Source organism: Squalius cephalus (genome assembly GCF_949319135.1).
Source record: "Squalius cephalus genome assembly, chromosome: 19".
In the NCBI taxonomy this organism is placed as follows: domain Eukaryota; kingdom Metazoa; phylum Chordata; class Actinopteri; order Cypriniformes; family Leuciscidae; genus Squalius; species Squalius cephalus.
Genome location: NC_137140.1, coordinates 18,186,131 through 18,212,580, shown reverse-complemented (window position 1 = coordinate 18,212,580; position 26,450 = coordinate 18,186,131). Strand labels below are relative to the sequence as shown.

The window sequence follows — 26,450 nt, the reverse complement described above, 5'->3', positions numbered from 1 at the left end:
CAAAGTATTCGCTGGTCGAATGACTGATGAGAGACCAGTTATAGAATGAAATATTTTTGATAATTAGCAGGTAAGGTAATAGCATATGTGAAATTTATGAATTATGACTATGAGTTATGATTTTAATATTTCCCCAAATTTGAATATTGCTCGAGCTAATATTTCATATATGACCTAATTACGATTGTTACCAATAAACGCTACAAGGCCATCACTAAAAAACAAAAACAACAACAAAAACGTTTCAATACAGGCAAATATTTATGGAATCAGGCCCATGATGCTTCAACTGTCTTCTAAAAAACGAGATAATTCCAGTAATGGTTTATAATAAGTAAGGATGAAATTCATTCCTGTGGACAACAGTTTTTCAAGCACTTGGGCTAAAACAGCCCTAGTGCCACATTAATCACAGAAATAGTGTTCCTGAATTATAGTGTATTACATTTGGAGACATATTTTGAGTCCCACTATGCTCATCCAAGCTCTTGTAAATCACAACATTAAGGTCACCCTCACCACAATAATTGCGCCATGTCTTACCTTTCCACAACCACCAAACAGGCTACTTCTCTCCATTCTGCAAAGGAAAACTTGGCATCATTTTACTTAAAGCCTTTATACATAATGCATCATAAAAACAATTTTTTTTAACTCTTTCCCCGCCATTTGTGTGAAAACAAGCAATATCATTTGTAATCATATGCATATGTAAAATAACACGATCATCAACATGAGACAGCATATAAATCAAAACTGCCTAATGTTACTGAATGAAATGTCAACCCAGGACGAGCTTTAGAACTGTGCAAGATTATGTTGATGGACTCAATCTACTCCATCTATGTTCCCTGAAGAGGGAACTCAAGCTATGTAGAAACGCTGTGGGAACGCCCCTGTGTGATTGCGTCATGAAGCATGTATGGAATCACTCCAATGGCGAGATGGAACGTCATAGGCAGGTGACGTCAGAGGTGTAAAGTCCAGGGGTCAGAAAGTAAAAGTCCTGCCATATGTTTATTCCACCCATGAACTCAGCCAGCTGATTTTTACTAATTAGTTCTATCTCCTGGCTGAAAAACTGTGCTAATTAGCAAATCCAGGTAATTGGAACAAAATACTGAGGAGGAATTTTACTTCCTGAACCTGGATTTTACACCTCTGGGTGACGTCATCAACCAGGAAACTATAAAGCACCCCTGGATCATAACAGCTTCTGTGCCTTCAGCAAGCGCTCTGTGTGAATAATTGTCTGAAAGTGTTTTTGTCTGTCCTTAGAAGTTACAAGGTAGCGGTTTTTCACATATATATATCTCTATATATAAAAAAACTATATTATGGTGAGGAAACAGCACTATAGGAAGTGTGTTCATCCCTGCACTCGATATCTTATGGGTGGGGACACACACCAACTATGTGTTGTTTGTTTTGGAGTGCAGCATGCCCAGTCGTTGTTGTGAGCATTGTGAGCATTTACCATTAAGAACACTGCGCTCCCACTGATCGCTCTTCGAGGAGGGCGGTTCGTTTCGCGCTCCTTGCGGCTTGGGTCCCGCTTCTGCTGAAACAGAGACTTCAGACGTGGGGTTCGCAAATGGACCTGACAGAGGGGTTTGAGACGGGCCCAGCACTTTCTCAGCCTTTACCTGTCAGATCCAGTGCCTTAGTTCAGGGTTTGGAAGCACGCACTGCGGTTACTTCCGCCCAGGCTGAGGCCCCGGTACTGCAATTATCCAGTTCTGAGGAGCTGGATGTTGTTTGTATCGGCACAGAAGATACTGAAAACTCGTCACTTCAGTCTCCTGCATGTGAGGAGCTTGTGGAGGTGCTCAATTGTGCTGTATAAAAATTAAGCATTGAGTGGCCAGCGGACAAACAAGAGTCAAGGCAGAAAAGCAAGTTAGATGAATGCTTTCAGCCTTCCCACATGCAGCCTCCATGCTTGTGCTTGCCGTTCTTTCCCAGCCTCCACACTGAGGTGTTGAAGTCGTGGAAAAGACTGGTTTCATACCATGTATTTAGTCTCCAAGTTTCCACCTATTCAAATATTCATGTGTCTAGACAACACGGGGCGATGCCCAGGGCTGAAGAGACGCTTGCGAGCCATCTCTCCCCTGAGTCTGCATACTCCTTTAAAGCACCGGCATTACCCACCAAGCCACTCAAAAATACATCAGCTTTGGTGGGTAAAGCTTATTCGGAGGCAGGTCAGGCCGTGGCATGCCTGCACACCATGTCCATTCTGCAGGCATACCAGGCCGACCTATTAAAAGATATGAGTGAGGAGATCAGCACTGACGTAATTCTCGAATTACGGTCCCTGAGGTTCGCTTTCGGGGGCGAAGCATACCAATATCGTGTTTTTCTGTCCAGCCTAGTTTTATCACCCCACATGTTCACGAAGTGTGTGGATGCAGCTCTGGCTCCGCAGCAACTCCAGGGCATCCGCATACTGAACTATATCGATTGGTTTATTCTAGCTTAATCGGAGCATCAGGCGGTTTGGCATTGAGATGTCTTTCTGGCTCACATCAAAAAGTTGAGGTTGAATACCAAGAAAAGTGTGCTATCTCCACTACAGAGGACCACTTTTCTGAGTGTGGTATGGGATGCGACAACGATGCAGGCACACCTGTCTCCTGCTCGTATTGCTTCGATTCTCTCAGCCGTGAAACATGTGAAGCTAGGCCAGCTGCTCAGTGTAAAGCAGTTTCAAAGACTGTTAGGTCTGATGGCAGCAGCGTCCAGTCTTATACCTTGCGGCCTGTTGTACATGAGACCGTTGCAGTGGTGGCTCAGGACCAAGGGGTTCTCCCACCATCATCTCTCGTGGGATATAAATTGTCTAGAAATGTTGGCGGTGTTCCAGGCTCTGAAACACTTCCCTCCAGACCTGAGGGGCCACCATGTGCTTGTTCGGTCAGACAACACATCGGTGGTATCTTATATAAACCATCAGGGGGTCTGCAATTGCGCCTCTTACACAAGCTGGCTCACCAGATCCTCCTGTGGGCCCAGGGGAAGCTACTTTCATTGAGGGCGATTTATATACCAAGGTATCTAAATCAGGGGGCAGACATCCTGTCGAGGCAGGGGCCGAGGCCCGGGGAATGGAGACTCCACCCCATGGTGATGGGGCTTCTGTGGAAGAACTTCGGTCATGCCGAGGTAGACCTATTCGCTTCCAAGGAGACAACACAATGTCCACTATGGTTCTCTCTCAGCCATCCAGCCCCTCTGGGTTTGGACGCTATGGTGTAGACCTCATAAGTTCTTGAAGTGGAGATTATTCACTTTCTGGTTGTGGAGAGCACCACCTGGATCCGGATAACTGCCCAGTGGGTGCGTTGCTGGAGTTCCTGCAGGAGCTCTTCTCCACAGGGTTATCCCCCTCCAACACCAGGGGTGCAGGTGCTTTTGTCTGAATGTGCGCACTGACTTCACATGGACGGACACTTGCTCTTATGGCGATGTGGGTATTAGCGTTCTCACAGCGTTTTGACGCAGCTCGTGTTCCCTTGAAAGGGAACGTCTTGGTTACGTATATGTAACCCTAGTTCCCTGAAGAAGAACCCAAGACTCTGCGTCGCCCTGCCATACTCCCAGCATGCCCGTGATCGACTTGCTTCAGCCTATCAGAAGCTGGCACTATTATGGTTCAGGGGTGCTTTATTGTTTCCTGGTCGATGACGTCACCCGCCTATGACATTCCGTCTCGCCATTGGACTGATTCCATACGTGCTTCAAGACGCAATCACGCAAGGGCGTTCCCACAGCGTTTCGACGCAGCGTCTCGTTCCCTCTTCAGGGAACTAGGGTTACATACGTGACCGAGACATTTTGATCATCGTTCTTTATTTGATCTGGATGTAGTTTTTTACAAAAACATGATTTTCTCAGCCTTTTGCTCAAAGTATTGCTTTTTAAAAAATTTTTTTTAGGAAACTTACAGTCAAGTATTAATAAAAAAAGATTGCATGAAGCTAGATTTAACTTTTCTAATAGATCGTGTAAGGCCCGATATATTGGTCCAAAGCCGGTTCGCCAATACACGGGGAAGGTTATCACGTGTTCTGTCCTCACTTATGGGCCCTTTTGTCTCACAGACCAGACCAGGGATTTATACAATACAGACTTTCAAAGCGCTATAGCAGGACACTTGCCATGCTTTTTTATTGCATTTTTGCCTATCGCATATTTTAGAACACTAAAAAAATCATCCTGTGACAACATTTTAACATTGGGAAATTGCATTACCATGGAAACAGATGCTGGCTCCATAGGGCAGTCTCATAATTCAAATTTTTTACAAAACTTACTGCACTCTTTTATAATCAAATCTTTTTCTAATCTTGACAAAATACATAATCAGTTATGACATACATACACATAAAACTTGTATAACTCCCTTAGACTTTCAATTTTGGCAATAATCTGCTGAGTGTCTTCTTTAAAAAAAGACCAACCTTCCAAAGCATTCATGAACTACAAGCATTTAAGTTTGGATAATGCATTTTCACATCTATGCTCAAAAAGAGGGTTGACAGTTGACAGGTTAATTATCAATTAACTTATTAATGTTTACAGAACTGTAAGAAAGCAGCATGCTGTACAATACACTTTGTGTGATATTGCAGTTGCCTGAGTGAGAAGAAATACTACTAGACGTCCAATATTTGGTTGCATTTAAAAAGCAGTTTGCCTCAGAAATAAGTTGTTTGTTTTGCTGAGGGATCTCGTGGTAATTGATAAGTGAAGTTGTTGGGCTGGTGCAGAGACCCATTAGATAAGAGAGTAATGAAGCTCAATATGGCACTCCTGAAAATGTTCAGGAGGCGGCTGGGAAAAGTATGGGATTTTCACTCTGAAACAAATGAAGTAGAAAATGAAAGCTGACATGCTAGCACAGTTTTCAATATTTAATGCCACTTTTCATAAGTCATTTCGCCTGCTGCTGTCTCTAAAATTGGGCATCCGGACAGTGTTTACATTAGGGCACCAAAGAGCCTTGCACATGAAAGCAATGTCAGCCCATTATACTATTAACTCCTGTCAGATTTACGGATGTAGATGAGCTTTTATTCACAATAGTCAAAACCATTTCTCTGAATTAATAACAGTATGTTCCCCCCTAATATTTGGTTGGTTAATGTTCGTTCATTGGCTGATCCTGATCGATTGGTCCTGTCTGCCCTGCTGATACTGCTGAGCTGCTGAGCTGCTAAGTTGGTTTGCATCTGTAAGCCTCGTATATATTTCTGTTTTGAATCTCTGTTTACTATCATTCACCGTTGTTTAAGCTAAATATAACTTACTTAACATCACATATTAACCTCGCTAGCTTCAATCTAATTCATTGCTAGCACAAAACGCTAGTATTTTGCTAGCCTGTTAGTTGCGCCAGTCAACAAACACGGTAAGTCATGTCTTCTCCTCCTCTTATTGTCACTTGCACTTCATGTAACATGTATAGCATAGCTTTCTCTGTCAGCATAGGATTTATATGTAATAAATGCAGGGAGATAGTCAGGCTGACGGGAGAAGATTTCAGAACTATAGAGACACGCATCCAAACGTTAATTGAGGAAAGTAAGAGTGCAAGGGCTTTAGATACTGCTTTGGATGCGACTAGTTTAGTGAACACTGTACATTGTTCGGTTCCGGCTGAAGTAGAGCGCGTGCAGCAGGCAGTTGGGTGACGGTACGACGCTATAGTCGCGGGACAAAACACCGCTCTTCCGTTACGATTACCACAACAAATAAATTCTCCCCACTCAGTGAAACACCCACTGAGAATCCTGTTGAATGTGCCCTAGTTATTGGCGATTCTATTACATGGAACGTGAAAATAGAGACACCAGCCACCATAGTCACATGTTTGCTGGGAGCCAGAGCGCCTGACATCAGAGCAAATTTAAAAGTGCTGGCTAATGCTAAACGTAAATTCTCTAAGATTATTATTCACGCCGGCACTAATGATGTTCGACTCCGCCAGTCGGAGATCACTCAAATTAACATTAAAGAGGTATGTGAACACGCAAGTACGATGTCAGGCACTGGTAATTTGCTCTGGCCCCCTTCCTATTCGCAGGAGTGATGAGATAGTTAGCAGATTGTCATCACTCAATGGCTGGCTGTCTAATTGGTGTCCGCGAAATAATATAGAATTCATAGACAATTGGAAAAGTTTTTGGGGCAGACCTGACCTGTTGAAAAGAGATGGTATTTATCCCTCCTGGGATGGTGCTGCTCTTCTCTCTAGTAATATGGCATATAGTCTTAGAGCTCAACCATGACAATCTGGGGCTCAGGTCAGGAAGCAGACAGACTGGCTTAACCGACCATCTGCTAGCTGTCTAACGTCACCCAGGTCAGATAAATCCCATCACATAGAGCCTCTTTCACCTAGATATCATCATATAGAGACTGTGTCTGTTCCTCGAATTAGGAAATACAAAAAAATTCCAAACCCATCTAAGGGTAAAAATTTAATTGATGTTCAACAAATAAAAAACAGATATAATACAAATGAACAAATGATAAAGCTCGGGCTGTTGAATATTCAATCTCTCACTTCAAAAGCACTTATTGTTAATGATATGATTACAGACATAACCTTGATGTGCTGTGTTTGATAGAAACCTGGCTAAAACCAAGCAATTACATTACTTTAAATGAGTCCACCCCCCAAGATTACGGTTATAAACATGAACCTCGTCTAAAAGGCAAAGGGGGAGGTGTTGCTGTCATTTATAGTAATATTTTCAGAATTACTAAGATGTCTAAAATATAATTCTTTTGAAGTGTTGGTGCTTAATATAACAATATCTAGTCTAAATGATAAATCATGTTTGAGATTTGTGCTGGCTACTGTATACAGGCCACCAGGGCACCATACAGACTTTATCAAAGAATATGCGAACTTTCTATCAGAATTAGTATTGGCTGCAGATAAAGTACTAATTGTTGGTTATTTTAATATACACATAGATAATGAAAAAGATGCATTGGGATTGGCATTTAAAGACATTGTAAACTCAATTGGAGTTAGACAACACGTGTCAGGACCTACTCATTGTCGTAATCATACTCTAGATCTAATATTATCACATGGAATAGATGTTGATGCCGTTGAAATTCTGCAGCAGAGCGATGACATCTCAGATCATTATCTAGTCTCATGTAAATTACATTTAGCCAAGGCTGCAAAGCCGACTCTGTGTTATAAATATGTTAGACCTATCACTTCTGCCACTAAAGATTGCTTTATCAATAACCTTCCTAATCAGTTTCATCATCTCAGCATCCCAGATAGCTTAGAAGAACTCGATATTGCAACAGAAACTTTTAACTCTCTCTTTTCCAGCACTTTAGACACAGTTGCTACGTTGCGCTTAAAGAAGATTAAAGAAAATAGTCCAACGCCGTGGTACAACGAGCACACTCAGGCCCTTAAGAGAGCAGCGCAACTGGAAGAAAACAAAACTAGAGGTATTTCACGTTTCATGGAAAGAGAGCTCGATTGCATACAAAGAGGTCTGATAGATCTGCTTATTTTTCAACCCTATTAGAAGAAAATAAACATAATCCTAGGTATTTATTTGAAACAGTGGCTAAACTAACGAAAAATAAAGCTTCAAACCCATAAGTTTCCAAGCAACACAGAAGTAATGACTTTATGAACTTCTCCACTTATAAGATTGATAATATCAGGGACAAAATTATAACTATGCAACCGTCTACTACAGTATCGCATCAGGGATTGCATTGTAGTCTCCCTGAAGAAAAATTCGATTAATTTATTTCTATAGGAGAGGAAGAATTTTCTAAACTCGTTAAATCATCTAAATCGACAACATGTATGTTAGACCCTATACCAACTAAGCTGCTGAAAGAGATGCTTCCAGAGGTCATAGATCCTCTTCTTAATATCATTAAGTCATCTTTGTCTCTAGGATACATACCAAAAACCTTTAAGCTGGCTATGATTAAACCGCTTGTTAAAAAAACACAACTTGATCATACAGAATTAGTCAATTACAGGCCGATCTCGAATCTGCCTTTTCTGTCAAAGACACTAGAAAAGGCAGTATCCTCACAACTGTGTTCCTTTCTAGAAAGAAATGATATCTGCAAGAATTTTCAGTCAGGATTTAGACCGTACCATAGTACCGAGACAGCTCTCGTTAGAGTCACAAATGATTTGCTCTTATCATCCGATCGTGGTTTTATCTCTCTATTGGTGTTACTCGATCTTAGTGCTGCATTTGACACTATTGACCACAACATTCTTTTAAATAGACTCGAACATTATGTTGGCTTTAGTGGAATTGCACTAGCATGGTTTAAATCATACCGTTATCAGTTTGTTGCAGTAAATGAAGAGATGTCTTATCGATCACAAGTTCAGTATGGCGTACCACAAGGCTCAGTACTAGGACCGCTGCTGTTCACTCTGTACATGCTACCATTAGGAGATATCATTAGGAAACATGGAATTAGCTTTCACTGTTATTCCGACGATACTCAGCTGTATATTTCTTCAAAACCTAACGAAACTACCAATTCACAAAATTAACAGAATGCATAGCTGATATAAAAAATTGGATGACTAGTAATTTCCTACTACTAAATTTTGAAAAAACAGAGATTCTAATTATTGGACAAAAAACTTCCACACGTAATAACCTAGAATACTGTCTAACACTTGATGGCTGCTCTGTTAAGTCTTCGTCGTCGGTTAGGAACCTGGGTGTGTTCTTTGATACCAATCTTTCATTTGAAAGTCACGTGTCTAGTATCTGTAAAACCGCATTTTTCCATCTTAAAAATATATCTAAATTATGCAATATGCTCTCATTGACAAATGCGGAACAATTAGTTCATGCGTTCATGACCTCAAGGCTAGATTATTGTAATGCTCTACTGGGTGATTGCCCTGCACGCTTAACAAACAAACTACAGCTATTTCAAAACGCAGCAGCTTGAGTTCTTACCAGAACCATGAATTATGACCATATTAGCCCCGTTCTGTCAACACTGCATTGGTTCCCTATTAAACATCGTATAAATTTTAAAATATTGTTGATTACTTACAAAGCAATATATGGTTTAGCTCCGCAGTACTTGAGCAAGCTCTTAACGCATTATAGTCCTTCACGTCTATTGCGATCTCAAAATTCCGGCCAGTTAATAATACCTAGAATATCAAAATCGACTGCTGGCACCTATTTAGCACCAAAACTTTGGAACAGTCTTCCTACTTGTCACAAATCCGGTCTGTGGCCTTCTGCACGATAGCCACCAGAGGTCGCTTCTCCATCATATTGACTCACACCACATAGCACACTGGACTGCATTTCCCATCATCCATTGCACGGACGACACACACAGCTGATTACACTAATCACGCTCCCAGCTGAGAACTATCTCACAATCACTATCACCCAATCACACACTCTTTATAAGCCTTGGACTTTCTCTCTGTGATCGCCGAGTATTGTATAGCGCATATCATAGTGATAGCTACTCTACGGAGCCCACGCAGTTGTTTTAAGTCTTGCCTTGCCTGTTTTCTCGTGTTTTGATATCTGCCTGTGTTTCCTGGATTAACCCTTTGCCTTGCCCTTCGGACTCTGTTTGCCCCTCGTTTGGATCATTGCTTGTGTACCTGGATTATCTCTCTGCCTTGCCCTGTTGGATATTGTTCACCGATCGTAGACCCACGCTTGCCCTAGGATCTCTCTTGTGTCTTGCCTGTACCATACCTGTTTACCGTTGTCTGACCTTTGCCTGTTTACCATGTTTATAAATAAAAGCTTGCACATGGATCCGCACGCCTCACGTCTTGTTCGCCCCGTTACAGAATACTCGGCCACACAAGGATCCAGCAACTTTTCAGATGGACATTTGTCAGGTATGGACACTACAAGACTATTGTTTGCCCTCAAACAAGGCCCACGATCACTGGAGAACCATATTAGAGAGTTTTTAGCCTTCGCTCATTATTCTGATTTACCGGACATTATCTTGATTGAGATTTTTTGTGATGGCATTAATCAACCATTGCAATCTCAGCTTAGACGTGAGGGTCCACGTTCATCACTGAGTGGTTTTTTTGATTTTGCTTTGACTGTTGGCTCACTATTCACTGTGTGTGTCGCGGATGAGGATCACGTCATGCCGCCCATCACTGGATCGTTCTCTGGACGTCCTAGATTAATGTCCAGCGTTATGGACCCACCGCTCATGTCAGCACGGAGGGCCAAGAAGATCGGGCGAACGGGGTCTCCCTTCATAGTGGGCGAGGTGAAGCCTGCACTTCACGCCAGTCCAGCCGAGCCCACACTTTACGCCAGATCTGCCGAAGCCAAGGCAGTATGCGTCGTGCCCGCCGCCCCTGAGAGAGCAAGCGACATGCCCACCGATCCAGAGCCCTTTTTACCGTTGGTCCCGTTCAGCACAGCACAGAGCACTCATCGCTGCCCGACACAGAGCCCTCATCGCTGCCCGGCACAGAGCCCTCATCGCTGCCCGGCACAGAGCCCTCATCGCTGCCCGGCACAGAGCCCTCTTCGCTGCCCGGCACAGAGCCCTCTTCGCTGCCCGGCACAGAGCCCTCTTCGCTGCCCGGCACAGAGCCCTCTTCGCTGCCCGGCACAGAGCCCTCTTCGCTGCCCGGCACAGAGCCCTCTTCGCTGCCCGGCACAGAGCCCTCTTCGCTGCCCGGCACAGAGCCCTCTTCGCTGCCCGGCACAGAGCCCTCTTCGCTGCCCGGCACAGAGCCCTCATCGCTGCCCGGCACAGAGCCCTCATCGCTGCCCGGCACAGAGCCCTCATCGCTGCCCGGCACAGAGCCCTCTTCGCTGCCCGGCACAGAGCCCTCTTCGCTGCCCGGCACAGAGCCCTCTTCGCTGCCCGGCACAGAGCCCTCTTCGCTGCCCGGCACAGAGCCCTCTTCGCTGCCCGGCACAGAGCCCTCTTCGCTGCCCGGCACAGAGCCCTCATCGCTGCCCGGCACAGAGCCCTCTTCATCGCTGGTTCCGTCCAGCACAGAGCCCTCATCGCTGCCCAGCACAGAGCCCTCTTCATCGCTGGTTCCGTCCAGCACAGAGCCCTCATCGCTGCCCAGCACAGAGCCCTCTTCATCGCTGGTTCCGTCCAGCTCAGAGCCCTCTTCGCCGCTGGTCCTGCCCAGCTCAAAGCCCTCTTCGCCGCTGGTCCTGCCCAGCTCAAAGCCCTCTTCGCCGCTGATCCTGCCCAGCTCAAAGCCCTCTTTGCCGCTGGTCCTGCCCAGCTCAAAGCCCTCTTCGCCGCTGGTCCTGCCCAGCTCAAAGTCCTCTTCGCCGCTGGTCCTGCCCAGCTCAAAGTCCTCTTCGCCGCTGGTCCCGCCCAGCTCAAAGCCCTCTTCGCCGCTGGTCCCGTCCAGCTCAGACTCCTCTTCGCCGCTGGTCCTAACCAGCTCAAAGCCCTCTCCGCCGCTGGTCCCGTCAAGCTCAGAGACGCTTCACTTCACGTCTGCCGATCCAGAGACTGTTCACGTCACGTCTGCCGATCCAGAGATTGTTCACGTCACTGCTGCCGATCCAGAGACTGTTCCCGTCACTTCTGCCGATCCAGAGACTGTTCACGTCACTTCTGCCGATCCAGAGACTGTTCACGTCACGTCTGCCCGTCAGGAGTCTCGTCCCGCCGAGCCTGAATCTGATCCTGATACTGAGCCTGAATCTGTTCCTCTTCTTCTTCCCACGCCTGTGTCTTCGGACAAGATGGCCGACTCCACGCCTGTGTCTTCGGACAAGATGGCCGACTCCACGCCTGTGTCTTCGGACAAGATGGCCGACTCCACGCCTGTGTCTTCGGACAAGATGGCCGACTCCACGCCTGTGTCTTCGGACAAGATGGCCGACTCCACGCCTGTGTCTTCGGACAAGATGGCCGACTACACGCCTGTGTCTTCGGACAAGATGGCCACCGCCGCTGAACTAGTGTCTCAGGACAAGATGGTCTCCGCCGAGCCAGTGTCCTCAGCAGAGTTACCCTCAGCAGAGATGGCTGCCGACATGCCTTTCCCTGAGCCGGTGTCTGTTCCAGTTCCTGAGCTGGAGCCAGTGTCTGTGTCTGTGTCTGTGTCTGTGTCTGTGTCTGTGTCTGTGTCTGTTCCAGTTCCTGAGCCAGAGCCAGTGTCTGTGTCTGTTCCTGAACCTGAGTCGGTGGTGCCAGTTCCAATGCCAGTTCCGGTGGTACCAGTTCCAGTGCCAGTTCCGGTGGTGCCAGTTCCAGTTCCTGAGCCGTTGGTGTCTGTTCCAGTTCCTCCGCCGTGGCCGCCCGAGGGGTCTTCACCGCCGTGGCCGCCCGAGGGGTCTTCACCGCCGTGGCCGCCCGAGGGGTCTTCACCGACGTGGCCGCCCGAGGGACAGTCTCCGCCCTGGCCGCCCGAGGGAAAGTCTCCGCCCAGGCCGCCTGAATGGTCGTCTCCGCCCTGGCCGCCTGAAGGTTCATCTCCTCCTTGGCCGCCTGAAGGTTCGTTTCCTCCTTGGCCGCCTGAATGGTCGTCTCCGCCCTGGCCGCCTGAAGGGTTGTCTTCCCCCTGGTCGCCTGCACAGCCTGCTCCGCCCTGGTCGCCTGCACAGCCTGCTCCGCCCTGGTCGCCTGCACAGCCTGCTCCACCCTGGTCACCTGCACAGCCTGATCCGCCCTGGCCTCCCATCCTGTCGCAGTCTCCAGGCTCTTCCGCTCCACGGGCCTGGCCCTCCAGCCCGCCCCCGGGTCCGCCTCTGCTCCACCGCCCTCCTGGATTGTATTGGAGCGTCTGGAAGCCGCTCCTTGTGGGGGGGCTCTGTCACAAATCCGGTCTGTAGCCTTCTGCACGATAGCCACCAGAGGTCGCTTCTCCATCATATTGACTCACACCACATAGCACACTGGACTGCATTTCCCATCATCCATTGCACGGACGACACACACAGCTGATTACACTAATCACGCTCCCAGCTGAGAACTATCTCACAATCACTATCACCCAATCACACACTCTTTATAAGCCTTGGACTTTCTCTCTGTGATCGCCGAGTATTGTATAGCGCATATCATAGTGATAGCTACTCTACGGAGCCCACGCAGTTGTTTTAAGTCTTGCCTTGCCTGTTTTCTCGTGTTTTGATATCTGCCTGTGTTTCCTGGATTAACCCTTTGCCTTGCCCTTCGGACTCTGTTTGCCCCTCGTTTGGATCATTGCTTGTGTACCTGGATTATCTCTCTGCCTTGCCCTGTTGGATATTGTTCACCGATCGTAGACCCACGCTTGCCCTAGGATCTCTCTTGTGTCTTGCCTGTACCATACCTGTTTACCGTTGTCTGACCTTTGCCTGTTTACCATGTTTATAAATAAAAGCTTGCACATGGATCCGCACGCCTCACGTCTTGTTCACCCCGTTACACTACCATTGTCCAGGAAGCAGACACACTCTGTCAGTTCAAAGCTAGATTAAAGACACATCTCTTTGACCTAGCATACACATAACACATTATAGACTTCTGTAATTCAATGTTAGGCTGCATAGATTAGGTCAGCCGGAACTGGGAACACCTTCCATAAATCCTGATGTACTCGTTACATCATAAGAAGAATGGCATCTACGCTAATTTTAGTGTCTTTGTTTATCTCGAGGTTTTCCCGCAGCCTGCCGGATCCAGGCCGTATCCAGATCTGACGAAGGACCTTCGCCTGGACCCGATGACAACGCAGTGCTGAAGTGCCAACTAGTCTCTCCCCTGTGAAGGATCCCTTTACCACTCTACAGATAAAGCGTTGTTGGGATAATTTCAGTTTCGCATATCTACCCCGAATTGATAAAATTCTGTATAAAAAATGTTAAGGCCAGACAAGTAGTTTGTTAAGGCTTGGTTTGTAGGGAATTACAAACCTGCAAAAATATACCCAGATAGCATGTAACCATTGAAACAATGTTAAGTCAGTGTTGATGCGTCAACGCTGATTACACTGAAATGACGTTAGAAAGTGATGTTGCTTTAGCGTCACTCTTGCACCCTCGGTTAATATTGAAATAATGTTCAGATTTCAATCACAAATCAATGGTGTTAATATTGCTTCAACATTACAAAGTGATGTTGTTTCAACGTCACTTTTGCACCCTCAGTTAATATTGAAATAATGTTGAGATTTCAAACAGAAATCAACGTTAATAGTATTGATTCAACATTACAAAGTGATATTTTATCAACATCACTTTTGCACCCTCAGTTAATGTTGAAACTGTTGAACAAAAAATCAATAGTAATGCTACTGAATCAACATTACACTATGATTGATTCTACATCACCGATGCTGAATCAATACTGAAATTAACAAAAATAATCAATGATAATATTGTTGAATCAATGTTACACTATGATGTTGAATCTACATCACTGCTGTTGAATCAACACTGAAATTAACTAAAATAAATCGATGGTAATATTGTTGAATCAACATTACACTAAGATGTTGAATCTATATCACTGCTGTTGAATCAACTCTGAAATTAACAAAAATAATCAATGGTAATATTGTTGAATCAACGTTACACTAAGATGTTGAATCAACTCTGTAATTAACAAAAATAATCAATGGTAATATTGTTGAATCAACATTACACTATGACCTTAAATCTACATCACTGCTGTTGAATCAACACTGAAATTAACTAAAATAAATCAATGGTAATATTGTTGAATCAATGTTACACTATGATGTTGTTACACTATGATAATACATTTTGTCGAAACACTGAAAATAAAACTGAAAAGGAATGTCAAACAATGTTGCCATCTGATGTACCAAGTTAATGTTGAAACAACATTAATATTTCAACTACACTTCAATGATGCGTCAACAAATTCCTGACCATTTAAAAATTTGGCAAAAACCTTTTAAAATATAAATGACACATTTCCAGCAGTTGAGTCAATTTATTTTATTCAATCAATCAATGACAAAAATATATTAAAAGATCATTCTTTAAAAAAGAAAGGGGGAGAAATAGGACAAAAGCATTTCAACCTTTAAAAATAAAATTGGCTTCAGAAGAGTGATGTCATAACTACAGGTGGTCCAACGGTTCAGGTCAAAAATCTATCTTACATCAGACTACTGCCTCTTTTCCTTTGGGTTCTCTGAAATCTGAAAAAGCAAGCATGATGCTACTCAAGAACAAGTCAATTCAGTTGCCACATTCAAGAATGTTAATATACTAAACACAATATGATTCACTTTTAAAAAAAGTTGCTTAACACAAAATATTCTAACTACGATTAAAGTATTGTTAAATTCTGATTATTTCATTTATTTTTCTAAAATCTATTAATGCTTCAGTATCAAAAGAAATCACTATGACAGGGGTGTCCGATTTTATCTCCAGCCCTAATTAAACACACCTGAGGCAGCTAATCAAGCTAATCAAGGTCATTAGGATCAATGAAAACTTCCAGGCAGGTGTTGAACCTATGAGCTATAGCCATTAACTATATCTCAGTTCATTTTCTGTGAAACTACATAGCATTCAAGTAACAAGTTTATATTGTAGAATAAAAGAGCTTAGGTTTTTTCAATGAAAATTTCTTTAAAGGGATGGTTCAGCCCGAAATGAAAATTCTGTCATCATTTACTCACCCTCAAGTTGTTCCAAACCTGTATGAGTTTCTTTCTTCTGTTGAACACAAAATAAGATATTTTAAAGAATGTTGGTAACCAGAAAGTTGACGGTGGCCATTGATTTCCATAGTAGGAAATAAATTCCACGGAAATCAATGGCTACCATCAACTGTCTGGGTGCCAACATTCTTCACTCCATCTTCTTTTGTGTGCAGCAGAAGAAAGAAATTCATACAGGTTTGGAACAACTTGAGGGTGAATAAATGATGACAGAATTTTCATTTCGGGCTGAACTATCCCTTTGAAGCTGCAGATTCACCTTATGTAGACCTTAATCTCTTTAAATATCACAAAATAGCCATGTCAGTCACTTTCTTAATAAACACAAGATGTTTTTTGTTATTGTGTCATTTCTCAAATTTAATACAGATTCAGGAATATGAATGATTACCTGATTAAGCAGTGATAAGGCACAGGATATCTTCAAGTCCCAGGTCAGGTGATTATGCTGTCGACAACAACTCGGTGTATAATCAATGTCAGCATTATCAAGAGGGTGCTGCTTTTTTTTTTTATTGTCCATCTTCGTCGGCCGTCATTCCTACTAAAGGAGAAATGTGCTCTGCATGCAAGCACTGACGGATGCAAGACATGGGCTATGTTTGCAGTGTAACTTTCTTGCTCATGTTCATGTCTCCTGCACTTCAAGAAATGTGTTAAATGACGTTAGAACTTTATTCAGGAAATTCGTAATAATAGTCCGTGAGGCGGGCAGAAAATTGGTATCAAAAAGGGCACCAATTCTAATGTTTATTTTTCAAAACAGGCATGCCCCCTGACCACAAAAATGCATGATAGCAGTGCCATGTAGGTAGCTTAAGGTATGAAAATTACAAATTTTACATTTAAACGTGCTGAAAAAATATAATTATGCAAAATAAATCTCAACATTGATAAACTGTATTATATTGACATATCTATTGCTTTAGATCTCTTTTATGATGATGATGATGATGATATATATATATATATATATATATATAATTAAATTAAATAAAGTAAAATAAAATCATAATAAAGGCTCTTTAGGACAGAAAATATACAAAAAACGAAGGAAAATATAACACAATTTTGAAATTTTATTAATTATTATTATTGTGCAAATATGGTTCAATATACCAACATTTTTAGGAAAATATTTTCATGAACATCCACCTAGTTGGATATTAGCCCCAAGAAGAACTTTTAAAGAAAACTAAACCACAAGTCAAGTGTATCAAATCTTAGGGTGTACAAATGAGCAGCTTTAAGAACCCCTTAGTCACATACAGGTAACAAAGTTATTCAGTGTCTGTCTTAAACACTGATCACTGTTATGGTTACTTCAAATGAAACACATTAGAGTTAAACCTCTGTTAATTCTCAATAAGAACTTCTGTAGACGTCTGACAGAAATAAAGTCAGTCTGGTTAGTAATAAGTGAAGCTGGTAATGCTGTTTGTGGAGTTGTTTAATCCTCCTCTGCTGAGATCTTCACAGATTTAATGTCTTCTTTTCTCTTCAGTTGATTTGATCTAAGACTGTTGCTGAAGTCAGTTGTAGTTCTTGTGTTTCTGCTCGTCTCTTTTTCTGTTCTCGTCTTTCCTTCAGTGATTCTGCTTGTTAACAGGCTTATTAAGGTTGAAATGACTCCATATTTAATATACACAGGTTTTGTGGCTCAGATAAGGTCCAGTTCTGGTTTATTTCTTTGCTCTTGGCTGATATGTGGCATTGCTATGGCCTGCTTGTGGCCCAGATCTGGCAAACAGGAGTGATGCGCCCAAGTGCCATCATTCCACGCTGCATGTGGGCCAGATCCGCATTCCACAAGTTCCAGATGTGGGCCGGATCTGGGCCGAAACAATGTTGCTATCTGGGTGTCATCATTATCTTAATCCCCCACCAATGTCAATGTCACTTTCCATTACATCATTCTGTTCTCTGTTGTCACAAACCAGTTTGCATAGGTCTGTACACTTAAGACCATTAGCTAGACAGGTACACTTTGGAAGAGTGCATGTGCGTGTACATTTGCATGATATGAAGGCAAGCACTGCCTCTGGAGCTGCTGGGCCAATCATCCAGTCCACCTCCAGGTCGCCATTCTTAATCCACCCCTCTGGGTCCTCTTTAGTGCAATGTATTAAACACTTGTTTTAAATTTTAGGCCGTTTATTTTGAGGAGATCTCTCTTCCTGAGCCTTATACATATTTCTGCAAGCAGTAAATTAATTTGATGTTTATTGTCTGTCTTCAGCAGTGTAATATAGTAAATGTATGCTTATGTGTGTTTCTGCATATATGTGTGTGCATCTATTATAAAGATATCTCAAGCACCAGTACATGGACAGTCAACAAATGTACAATTTGGGCAATTAGCATTCACTTCACTTGTTGTTTAGTTATCCATAGTAATTAGCATACAATGAATTGACTTGATAGATTAATCAATAATTGTATAATATATTGTTACATGGAAGCATATACTGACTGGTCTTCAGTTTAAAACAATGAGTGAAAGCTGTACACCACTGGTCTTCAGTTTAAAACAATGAGTGAAAGCTGTACACCACTATGTTTTATGCAGAAAAATAATCATAATAACTATATTATTGAAACAAGTTAAAGTTTTGACAATATTCCAACCTAGATATCACCAAGTATAAATGTTTTGGTACCAAAAATAATGAATTAAAGAAATAACTGACTTTACGTGGAATTCGACAAATTTTGGGAGGGTCATACATAAAATTGGTGATTTTTGTACCTTAAGCTACCCACTAAGAATTGCTATCATGCATTTTTGTGGTCCAGGGACATCCCTCTGTTGAATAAAAAAAGAGCAACATTGGTGCCCTCTTATGATACTAATTTCTGAAATTTGGGGTTCTGCCTCACGGACTATAAACTTTACTAAAGCAATGTGCATTTTTTAAGAATGTAGATGCACCATTGTTTGAAACTGTGCTAGAGATATCATGTAAGTATGTCAGGTGCTTCAACAAACAAGACTTCTGTATAGGATGCACCTATGTTTTCTCTCTAATGAGGAAGCATTAGACTACTGAGAAGTGTGCATGCAAAACCAAAATGGGCGTTTACCAATCAGTGGCCAATTTCAAACTACAATAAATGTTTTTCAACCATTTATCAACAGACTTGCTAAACCATCCCACTCCTAAACCAAGCCCCCAGTGGATTAGAGCAAATCAGGTAAAGCGGTTGAAAATGCCCATTGTGGTTTGAAAACACCCCACTGATAGAGAAACACCCACTAGTATTCTGCAGAGATTCATGCCTGAATGATCTTGTGCTCATAAACTACAAATCACTGTTAGTTCAATGTCACTGTCTCCACCCATGTGTGCTGTTGGCTTTCATCAAAATTTCAATGCTGATCCAACACACTTTAAACACTGAAATGTCAATCTCAACCAAAATGATGGTTTGGATCAAAACTCAACATTGTATCAATGTCCCCATGCTATCTGTGCGATTTATTTCAACACTTTACTTACTTTGAAAATTAATGTATGTTAGTAGATTTAGTAACAATAAATAAAAAGCAAGTAAAAAGCATGCTAAAAACAGAAATACATTATATGCACCATTGTTTGAAACTCAGAGAGTTCATGCATGTCAAACACACAAGACTTCCGTATAGGACGCACCTTGTGTTTTCGCTCTAATAAGGAAGCATCAATTAACTACTGAGAATTTCCGGTTTAATGTCAGGATGGTTGTAAACATCCGGTTATTGTCGAGTGAAGTGCTAACGTTACCTATGCTACCATTGAATGCTTGTCGTCAAAAAACCCAAAACTGTTAATTTTCGTCGTTGTTGTGTTGTTTATGTTAATGTTTTTACTTGTACTTCGTCTTTACTGATAACGCGATGACATGTAAACGTACGAAATTGTCCTTTCAAAGGCGGGAAGACAGCTCTTCTAGCCACCACTGCTGTGTTCCGCAATGCACAGTGTCTGCAACATGCAATTCTTCTGTTAGTTTTTTTACTTTTCCAAAGACATCGAATTACATAAACGGTGGGTTATTAACATCCGACGAGACAGGTTTCTTACAACAAACACACGAGTCTGCAGCCGACACTTTCAAAGTGAAGACGTGATAGAGCCTCCGACTCCAGCTGGGCGCAGACGTCTAAAGAAGGGAGCTGTTCCAGTGCTTTTTCAGTGGAACAATTTCAGTCTGCCAGCCCCACGGCCCGGAGTTTGGGAATTTGGGAGTTTGGGAAGGACCGAGCGTCCCAATACAGAAACCACGCACGATCCATCTGTGGAATTGGACTATCCTCCTCCTGACCATGACTACTGCGACAGTAGTGAACCTGCTGCGCTGGATATGTCTCTTAACCACATTGAAGAACTTCATGAAGAGATAGCAAGACTCCGAAACCTAATAGAGGAGATATCTATCAGCAACAAGTTCTGCTTGGAGCGGTTTTCTGGATCAGATGATGACATAAGGTTCTTCACAAGGTAAATTAAAATGTCCACTGTGTTTAATATAGACGTTTTAGAGCTTTCAACATTGATTAGTATTATTAAGCCTATCTGTTTAAATGTTGCATGCTTGATGTGTGTTGTTGTAAGCTACTGGAAACCTTGAATTTCCCCCTTGTGATGAGAAAAGTATCTATTTAAAACTATCTAGATCTATCTACTAGTGCATTGTATTTTAAAATACTGAGAAGAGCAGTAAGCAAAAGGACTGATGTGTGTGGTCCAGTTTTTTACCTTAGTGCCTAAATGTTCCAGGATGTTTACAGTAACTGTCAATACGGATGCTAACATGCTTGCAATTTAATGTAATGTAATGAAATGTAACACCTATGTCCCACAGGTTTGCAAGTCACGCCCACCTGATGGCCTTTTGGAAGCAGATAGAACCAGCCACCTGCAAGATGGTACGGGTGACAAGAGCACGAAGTGTAGTGAAGAATGATGAGGTCCCTCACACTGGCAGTGCAACGGTGAATATATTTTACATTTGTTCTTAGAAAGCAAGATATATTGCATAATCTTATCAAATCCTTACATCTAATTCTTTCTCTTTTCAGATTCTTCAACCCATTGATGAATTTTTTCTCTTTATGAATTACTTGTCATTGGGTCTGATGCAGAAGGATCTGGCCCACAGATTCAAAATCCACCAGTCGACTGTAAGCCGCATCATAAATACATGGGCTAACTTCCTGTATACTGTACTAGGGGCTGTGGGTATTTGGCTGGATGAGGAGACTGTAAAATCTCACATGCCAGAGGTTTTTCAGGGTTACTCTGATACACAAATTATTTTGGATTGTACCGAAATAAGTTGCCAAACACCAAGTTCTCTTCTCCTCCAGAGTGAGGTGTTCTCCAACTATAAATCACACTGTACATTTAAAGGGGGGGGTGAATTGCTGTTTCATGCATACTGAGTTTTTTACACTGTTAAAGAGTTGGATTCCCATGCTAAACATGGACAAAGTTTCAAAAGTTAAGTTGTACGTTTGAAGGAGTATTTTTGTTCCAAAAATACTCCTTCCGGTTTGTCAGAAGTTTCGGAAAGTTTTTTTCGAGTATGGCTCTGTCTTACGTAAGATAGAGCGGAATTTCCTTATATGGGTCCTAAGGGCACTTCTCCGCGGCCGCGCGCGCACTCGCAGACCAGAGAGAGAAGAGAGCGAAAGCAGTACGTTACCTCAAAGCGCTCTGCTCGGCTTTAGGGAAGTCAATGTCACCAAAGAAGTGGGTTTTTGGTTGGCAGGGCAAGACAACCCTGCACAGATTCCCAAAGAACCCAGCGTTAAGGGAATAGTGGATGGAGTTTGTTTTTTCGAAGCATCAACGGAGGTTGTGCACGACTCTTTGTTCCCTGCATTTCGACGATGATTGTTTTATAAACAAAGCCCAGATCGACTTATTTGCAGATCGTCTAATGCTTAAGGATCGAGCAGTCACGGTGAGTAAACTACTTCAAATGTCTCTCTGTGTTGTTGTTAGATCATCAGTTAGCACAGCTATAGCACACCGCCCACACGGCCCGCCCCCAGCCGCTCGGTTTTTTCCGGAAAGACTCGGTACAGCCAATCTTTAACTTATAAATATAATAAAACTAAAGACGTTTTGGAGATATGAAGGATGCAATACTACTCTATAGGTACTCAAGATTAACAGGAGATTGAGTGAAAATGAGCATTTCACCCCCCCTTTAAAGGATTAATTGGGATGGCCCCTCACGGCGCAGTAACCTTTGTTTCGTCTCTCTATGAGGGTGCCATCAGCGATAAAGAGATTCTGAAGCAGTCTGGCATTGTGCCTCTCTTAAACCCATCTATGGCCATAATGGTTGACAAAGGTTTCCTCGTAGAAGACTGTGTGCCCTGCAAAGTCCACATACCTACCTTTCTGTGTAAGAGAGCACAACTCTCTGAGCCAGAGGTCAGGACACAATCTATTGCCAGACTGAGAGTACATGTTGAGCGGCTCATTCGCAGGGTTAAGGAACATAAACTATTCGGCACAGAAATCCCTCTTTCATTGACGGGCAGCATTAATCAACTTTACACAGTGTTGTAAAGTTTTTCTTTCTTCAAAGCAGAGACCAGGAGACAGTCGGGATCGCGTTCAACAGAAGTTGTTCTTTATTGAGAACTCCACTGTACGCGGCTGTAGAAACTTCCAACATGATCTAACTCTAATACAGTATGCTTTGTAGTTATATACATTCCAAGGGGGAGGGATTACATAGAGGTGGAGACTCTGAACAAAGCATGCAAATGAAGTAGGAACACACCCTACTCTGAGTCCAATTGAATCAGCATAACTATTCACATGCTGATACTGGCCAGGAGCTCCAATTCCAAGAGCCATCCCAGAGCCGTTAAAGACAAAAGGTGAAAGTCAATCAACCTAACGATTCAACGTCTGGACTGTGGCTCTTGCTCCAAGGGCCATTAAAGACAATAGGTTAGCGTCTCCGTGATCTGACTCATTTAACTTACAAAGGAAAAACAGGTCAGGCAGGAATATCTTGCTGTAAACTCAATAATCACTTTCTCAGTTTATATACTATCTAAATTAAAACCTCAAATGCTAAAATCAGTATTCTTCACCGTGATGTTATGTAAGGAAGCATATCTGAAAACATATTCTTAAATTTTAACCCTTCAACAGTCGCATGTCTTTTGGTCAACTATCAAAATGGGCCCTTGGTTAAAGCCTGGGCAACCAATGGCTAGTGTTGGCAGCACAACATTAAAGGGATGGCGTGTTCATTCATGCTCTCTCTCTCGATCGCGAACTGAGCTCGTTTGTAGCGGAATGAGTTTTCTGTAGTGAATCGAGTTTTTGTCTCTGCCCGCGGTCTGATTGTGTGCTATGTGCTTTGTTCTTTGTGTTGTCTACCTTTTCATTTGCTCTGATATATCGAGCAACAGCTGATATAGTGGGAAGAGAACGCAGGTCAGTATATCGCGATATACACTGCACACGTAGCAGATGATTGTCTAGACACACTAGGTAAGAAGTGAGCGTCATAAACATACATAAATTAATGAACATATCACTTATTTTACGATTTATTGTACAAAACTTATTTTTACTTATTTTACATTTATTTAATTTACAATTACAATTTATTTTACAATTTGATGTTACAATTTGTATATGTGATGATTAATATTACAATGTTGTAAATAAGACAGTTGACAAAAACTTTAAAATGATTGTACAATAATGCAACACTGCATGTGTCTGTTCAGTTACTTTTCATAGCGAGGTATTTGGGCATGTATGTGTTAAAGAAAAACAAATCACATCTCTCTTTCAGGGAGCCTAACACAGTGCTGTCTCGGTAAATGCGCTGCACGAAAATGTCATCGTGGGCACAAACAACAAAATCACACCATTCTATGCCTGTGAGGAGTAACTGTCCCTGGACTTGCCAATAATAACAATGGCTCTCCTTCAATTTGTGTAGGCCATGGTCAAATCTCAGGAACTTGCAGTCTATATAGCTGGCTACATTTGGGCATTTCATTTCAACCAGACCAAATGATGGTCGCTCAAGTGGGTCATAAACCAGTCCATCAGGCGATGCACCCAGCCAAGGTGCGTCCGGGTGCACGACTAGCCCACACTTGGTCAGATTGAGATTTTTTAGAACCGCATAGTCCTTCAATGCACCTGCTTCCATTTCTAGCCCCCTTTTCATTAGCGGTGTTTGTCTTGTCCCTCTGATAATTCTTTCTGCCAGTTTTTCTGCTGTGCTTGTACCTCTTACATGGCTTACCTCCCGGAAATGTGAAGCAGTCACTCTCTCCTTCCTCAGGGAATGCCACTCGGGTGTTGCACTTTGGCATCTTGTTGCTTCCTCAATCTGGTGTGACTGTGTCAAAGTCACAGACAGAGAACTGAGGTGCAGCTTTTCTTGATCCGTCATGATGGCGAATGAACACTCTGTTTGTTGTAGATGGTAACCTTTCAGTGGGACTTTTGGAAACGGTGGTGCATCCTCATGGATGACAACACTGTCAGGTGGAGGTGGTGGGTGTTGATATGACAGGATACTGCCAGTTTGTACCTTGCCAAAAATGGAGTCCACGAGTGGTTTGTCAGATGTGATGTTCATTCTGCAGATAAGGGGAAGAGAGTCTGGTTCCATGTCAGCATAGGCAGGTAGTGGGTTGAGGGTTGATGGGTCTGGTAGCTCACCACTGTATCCCTTGTAAAGTGTAGATCTGGAATAACAATATCAGGCCATTGTAGGATTCTTATGAATTCTAGGTGTAACTGTATAGACTTTAGACTATCTAATAGTCGACTGCGTTGTGTATTTCGTCGTAGCGGTACAGCCTGATCATGACATTTGAGATAACCAAGATGTCACTACGCAGCAGGAAAAGTACACAGACTCACTAGGAAATACACCATTATCTAACAGCTATCAGTAACATATATTTTGCAACACATTGTAATCTGCCTATTTAATTGGACTCTGCACACCTAATTCCGCTTGCCGAAGTAGCATATGGTTTGGGCTTCACTACAACCATGGCATCCACAGGTCCTGGCTTCACTCCCTATTTATTTATGAAATGGTATTAGGAGAGATGCTAGTATGCATGTGATACAACTGTTTGGTATTGAAATGATACAAACCATTGTTCGTGGTTTATGCCACTTCTGCTCGGTTTCAGTGCATGAAAGTACAGGAGGGACGACAGACATGCCACATTCAGAGTAATGGGCAGTCTGATAAAGTAAGGCAACCAAATGATTGCATATCCCACACCCAGCCACACAGGAACAGTAGCTTTTAACAAGCATAACTGGCTGTGAATCACGTAATGTCATCTGAAATACACAGAAGCATAATTTAATGCGTTTTGACAGAAGAGGGTCTACAGCAGCAGCAGTAGGAGCAAAACCAGTTCTTTCTTCTTTTTATTGGTGTACACTGCACTTTTTTACTTTTTTGTGTATACTGCACAGAAAACTCTCGTAATTTGCATGACCATCAAACTTAATTTTAAAATCACGGATCCATAATTTTTTTCTGTTAGTCTGACATTTCCCAGGTTGCCAGATTGTGTATGAAATGCACCCTACACATTTACTTACTTTCAATTTAGCCTAAAACTTTCTGTCTTAAAACCTGGCAACCCAAAACCCAAATAAGGAAGTGGGTGGGTGCACACTGCTCAGCCACGGAGTCTTGCAAGCAAGCGGGCTAGTTGAATAGCCTACTTCACAAGTAGCTGTTGTCAAATTGTTAGGGAATAAATTTTGTGATTAACACATAAACTGTTATTGAGTGTTGTTGATACACAATAGGAAACTTGTGTCCTTGGAACATAATCTGGCAGCAGCTTCGGAGTTTTGGAGGAGGTGGATACATAACTGGCATGCGTATGTGTTTAGGTAAGGTAAAAGCAACGATCGAAATGCAGTGTTGCAAAGAGTTGCTCAGGTTTTGCTCCTAATTCCTCTTGAAGAGTAGAAACATCAAGTACAAAAGCAAGGAAGTTGGGCCTTATGTTTATAAAGAATGAAGTAAGGATGACAGGACAGTTTTGAGTAGAACAACAGCAGTTTGAAGAATAGCTGAGTGGAATATTTTACTGTCTTTGCAGTCATCAAGTCAGGCAAAAGTAGTAATTATTGTAAACTCATTATTGTTTACATTTTAAACCGAACTCCAATTTGTTTAACAGACCCAACAACAAAGCATGGCAATTCCCACTCAGCTACCCTGTTCTGTATTAGGCTACCACTGTTCAGCTTTCGTGAAAACCATAAAGGTGGCTCTTAGAAATTGTAATCAAAGCTGAAATGTGGTAACGAGTAAAACTTTTGTTGAACGGAACCTTAAACAAGTTCAACAGAACTTTGAACGTGTCTCTTAATCTAGTCCTACTTTCAGCTGGTGTGGTGGCTTTAGCTTCTTCATTGAGCGGTAGCAGTGGGCTCTCACAGATATCTCATTTGTTGCCCTGTTTTTACCTGATACTTTAATAAAAGTACAAACACACGAAGTGAGAGGTATATAATTAAACTTTATTTAAAGCATGATTAACCTGAAGCAGGACGGAGTCATGACTTAAAACACCAAAGCTAGACTTCTAGCTCTGGCTAGCTAGCGTTAGCAAATTACCTTCAAAGTTGCAAAGAAATGAAGAAACGTAAAATTTAAAGCCTTTATCTAATTTGCTACGTGGTGTCGTACTGGATGCCCGGACGATCCTCCG

General features: G+C 42.6%; 2 protein-coding genes and 1 long non-coding RNA gene across 3 annotated transcripts in view; 2 read left to right on the top strand and 1 right to left on the bottom strand.

Moving 5' to 3' along the window:
• The window catches only part of LOC307147356 (interferon-induced protein with tetratricopeptide repeats 5-like), a 141,134-nt gene that overhangs the window by 87,795 nt on the left and 26,889 nt on the right, over positions 1-26,450 (top strand). The window lies entirely within an intron of this gene.
• Positions 19,987-21,084, top strand: LOC307146530. Its single transcript, XR_013819120.1, has 3 exons — positions 19,987-20,193; positions 20,558-20,687; positions 20,775-21,084. It is a non-coding gene; the product is annotated as an uncharacterized lncRNA (long non-coding RNA).
• On the bottom strand, positions 23,458-24,740 carry LOC307147505 (uncharacterized protein). The gene is made up of 2 exons (XM_079852256.1): positions 24,706-24,740; positions 23,458-24,440 (listed from the first exon to the last, which is right to left on the bottom strand). The coding sequence occupies exon 2, from the start codon at positions 24,362-24,364 to the stop codon at positions 23,459-23,461; it is 906 nt and encodes a 301-aa protein (XP_079708382.1). The 5' UTR covers positions 24,365-24,440; positions 24,706-24,740; the 3' UTR covers position 23,458.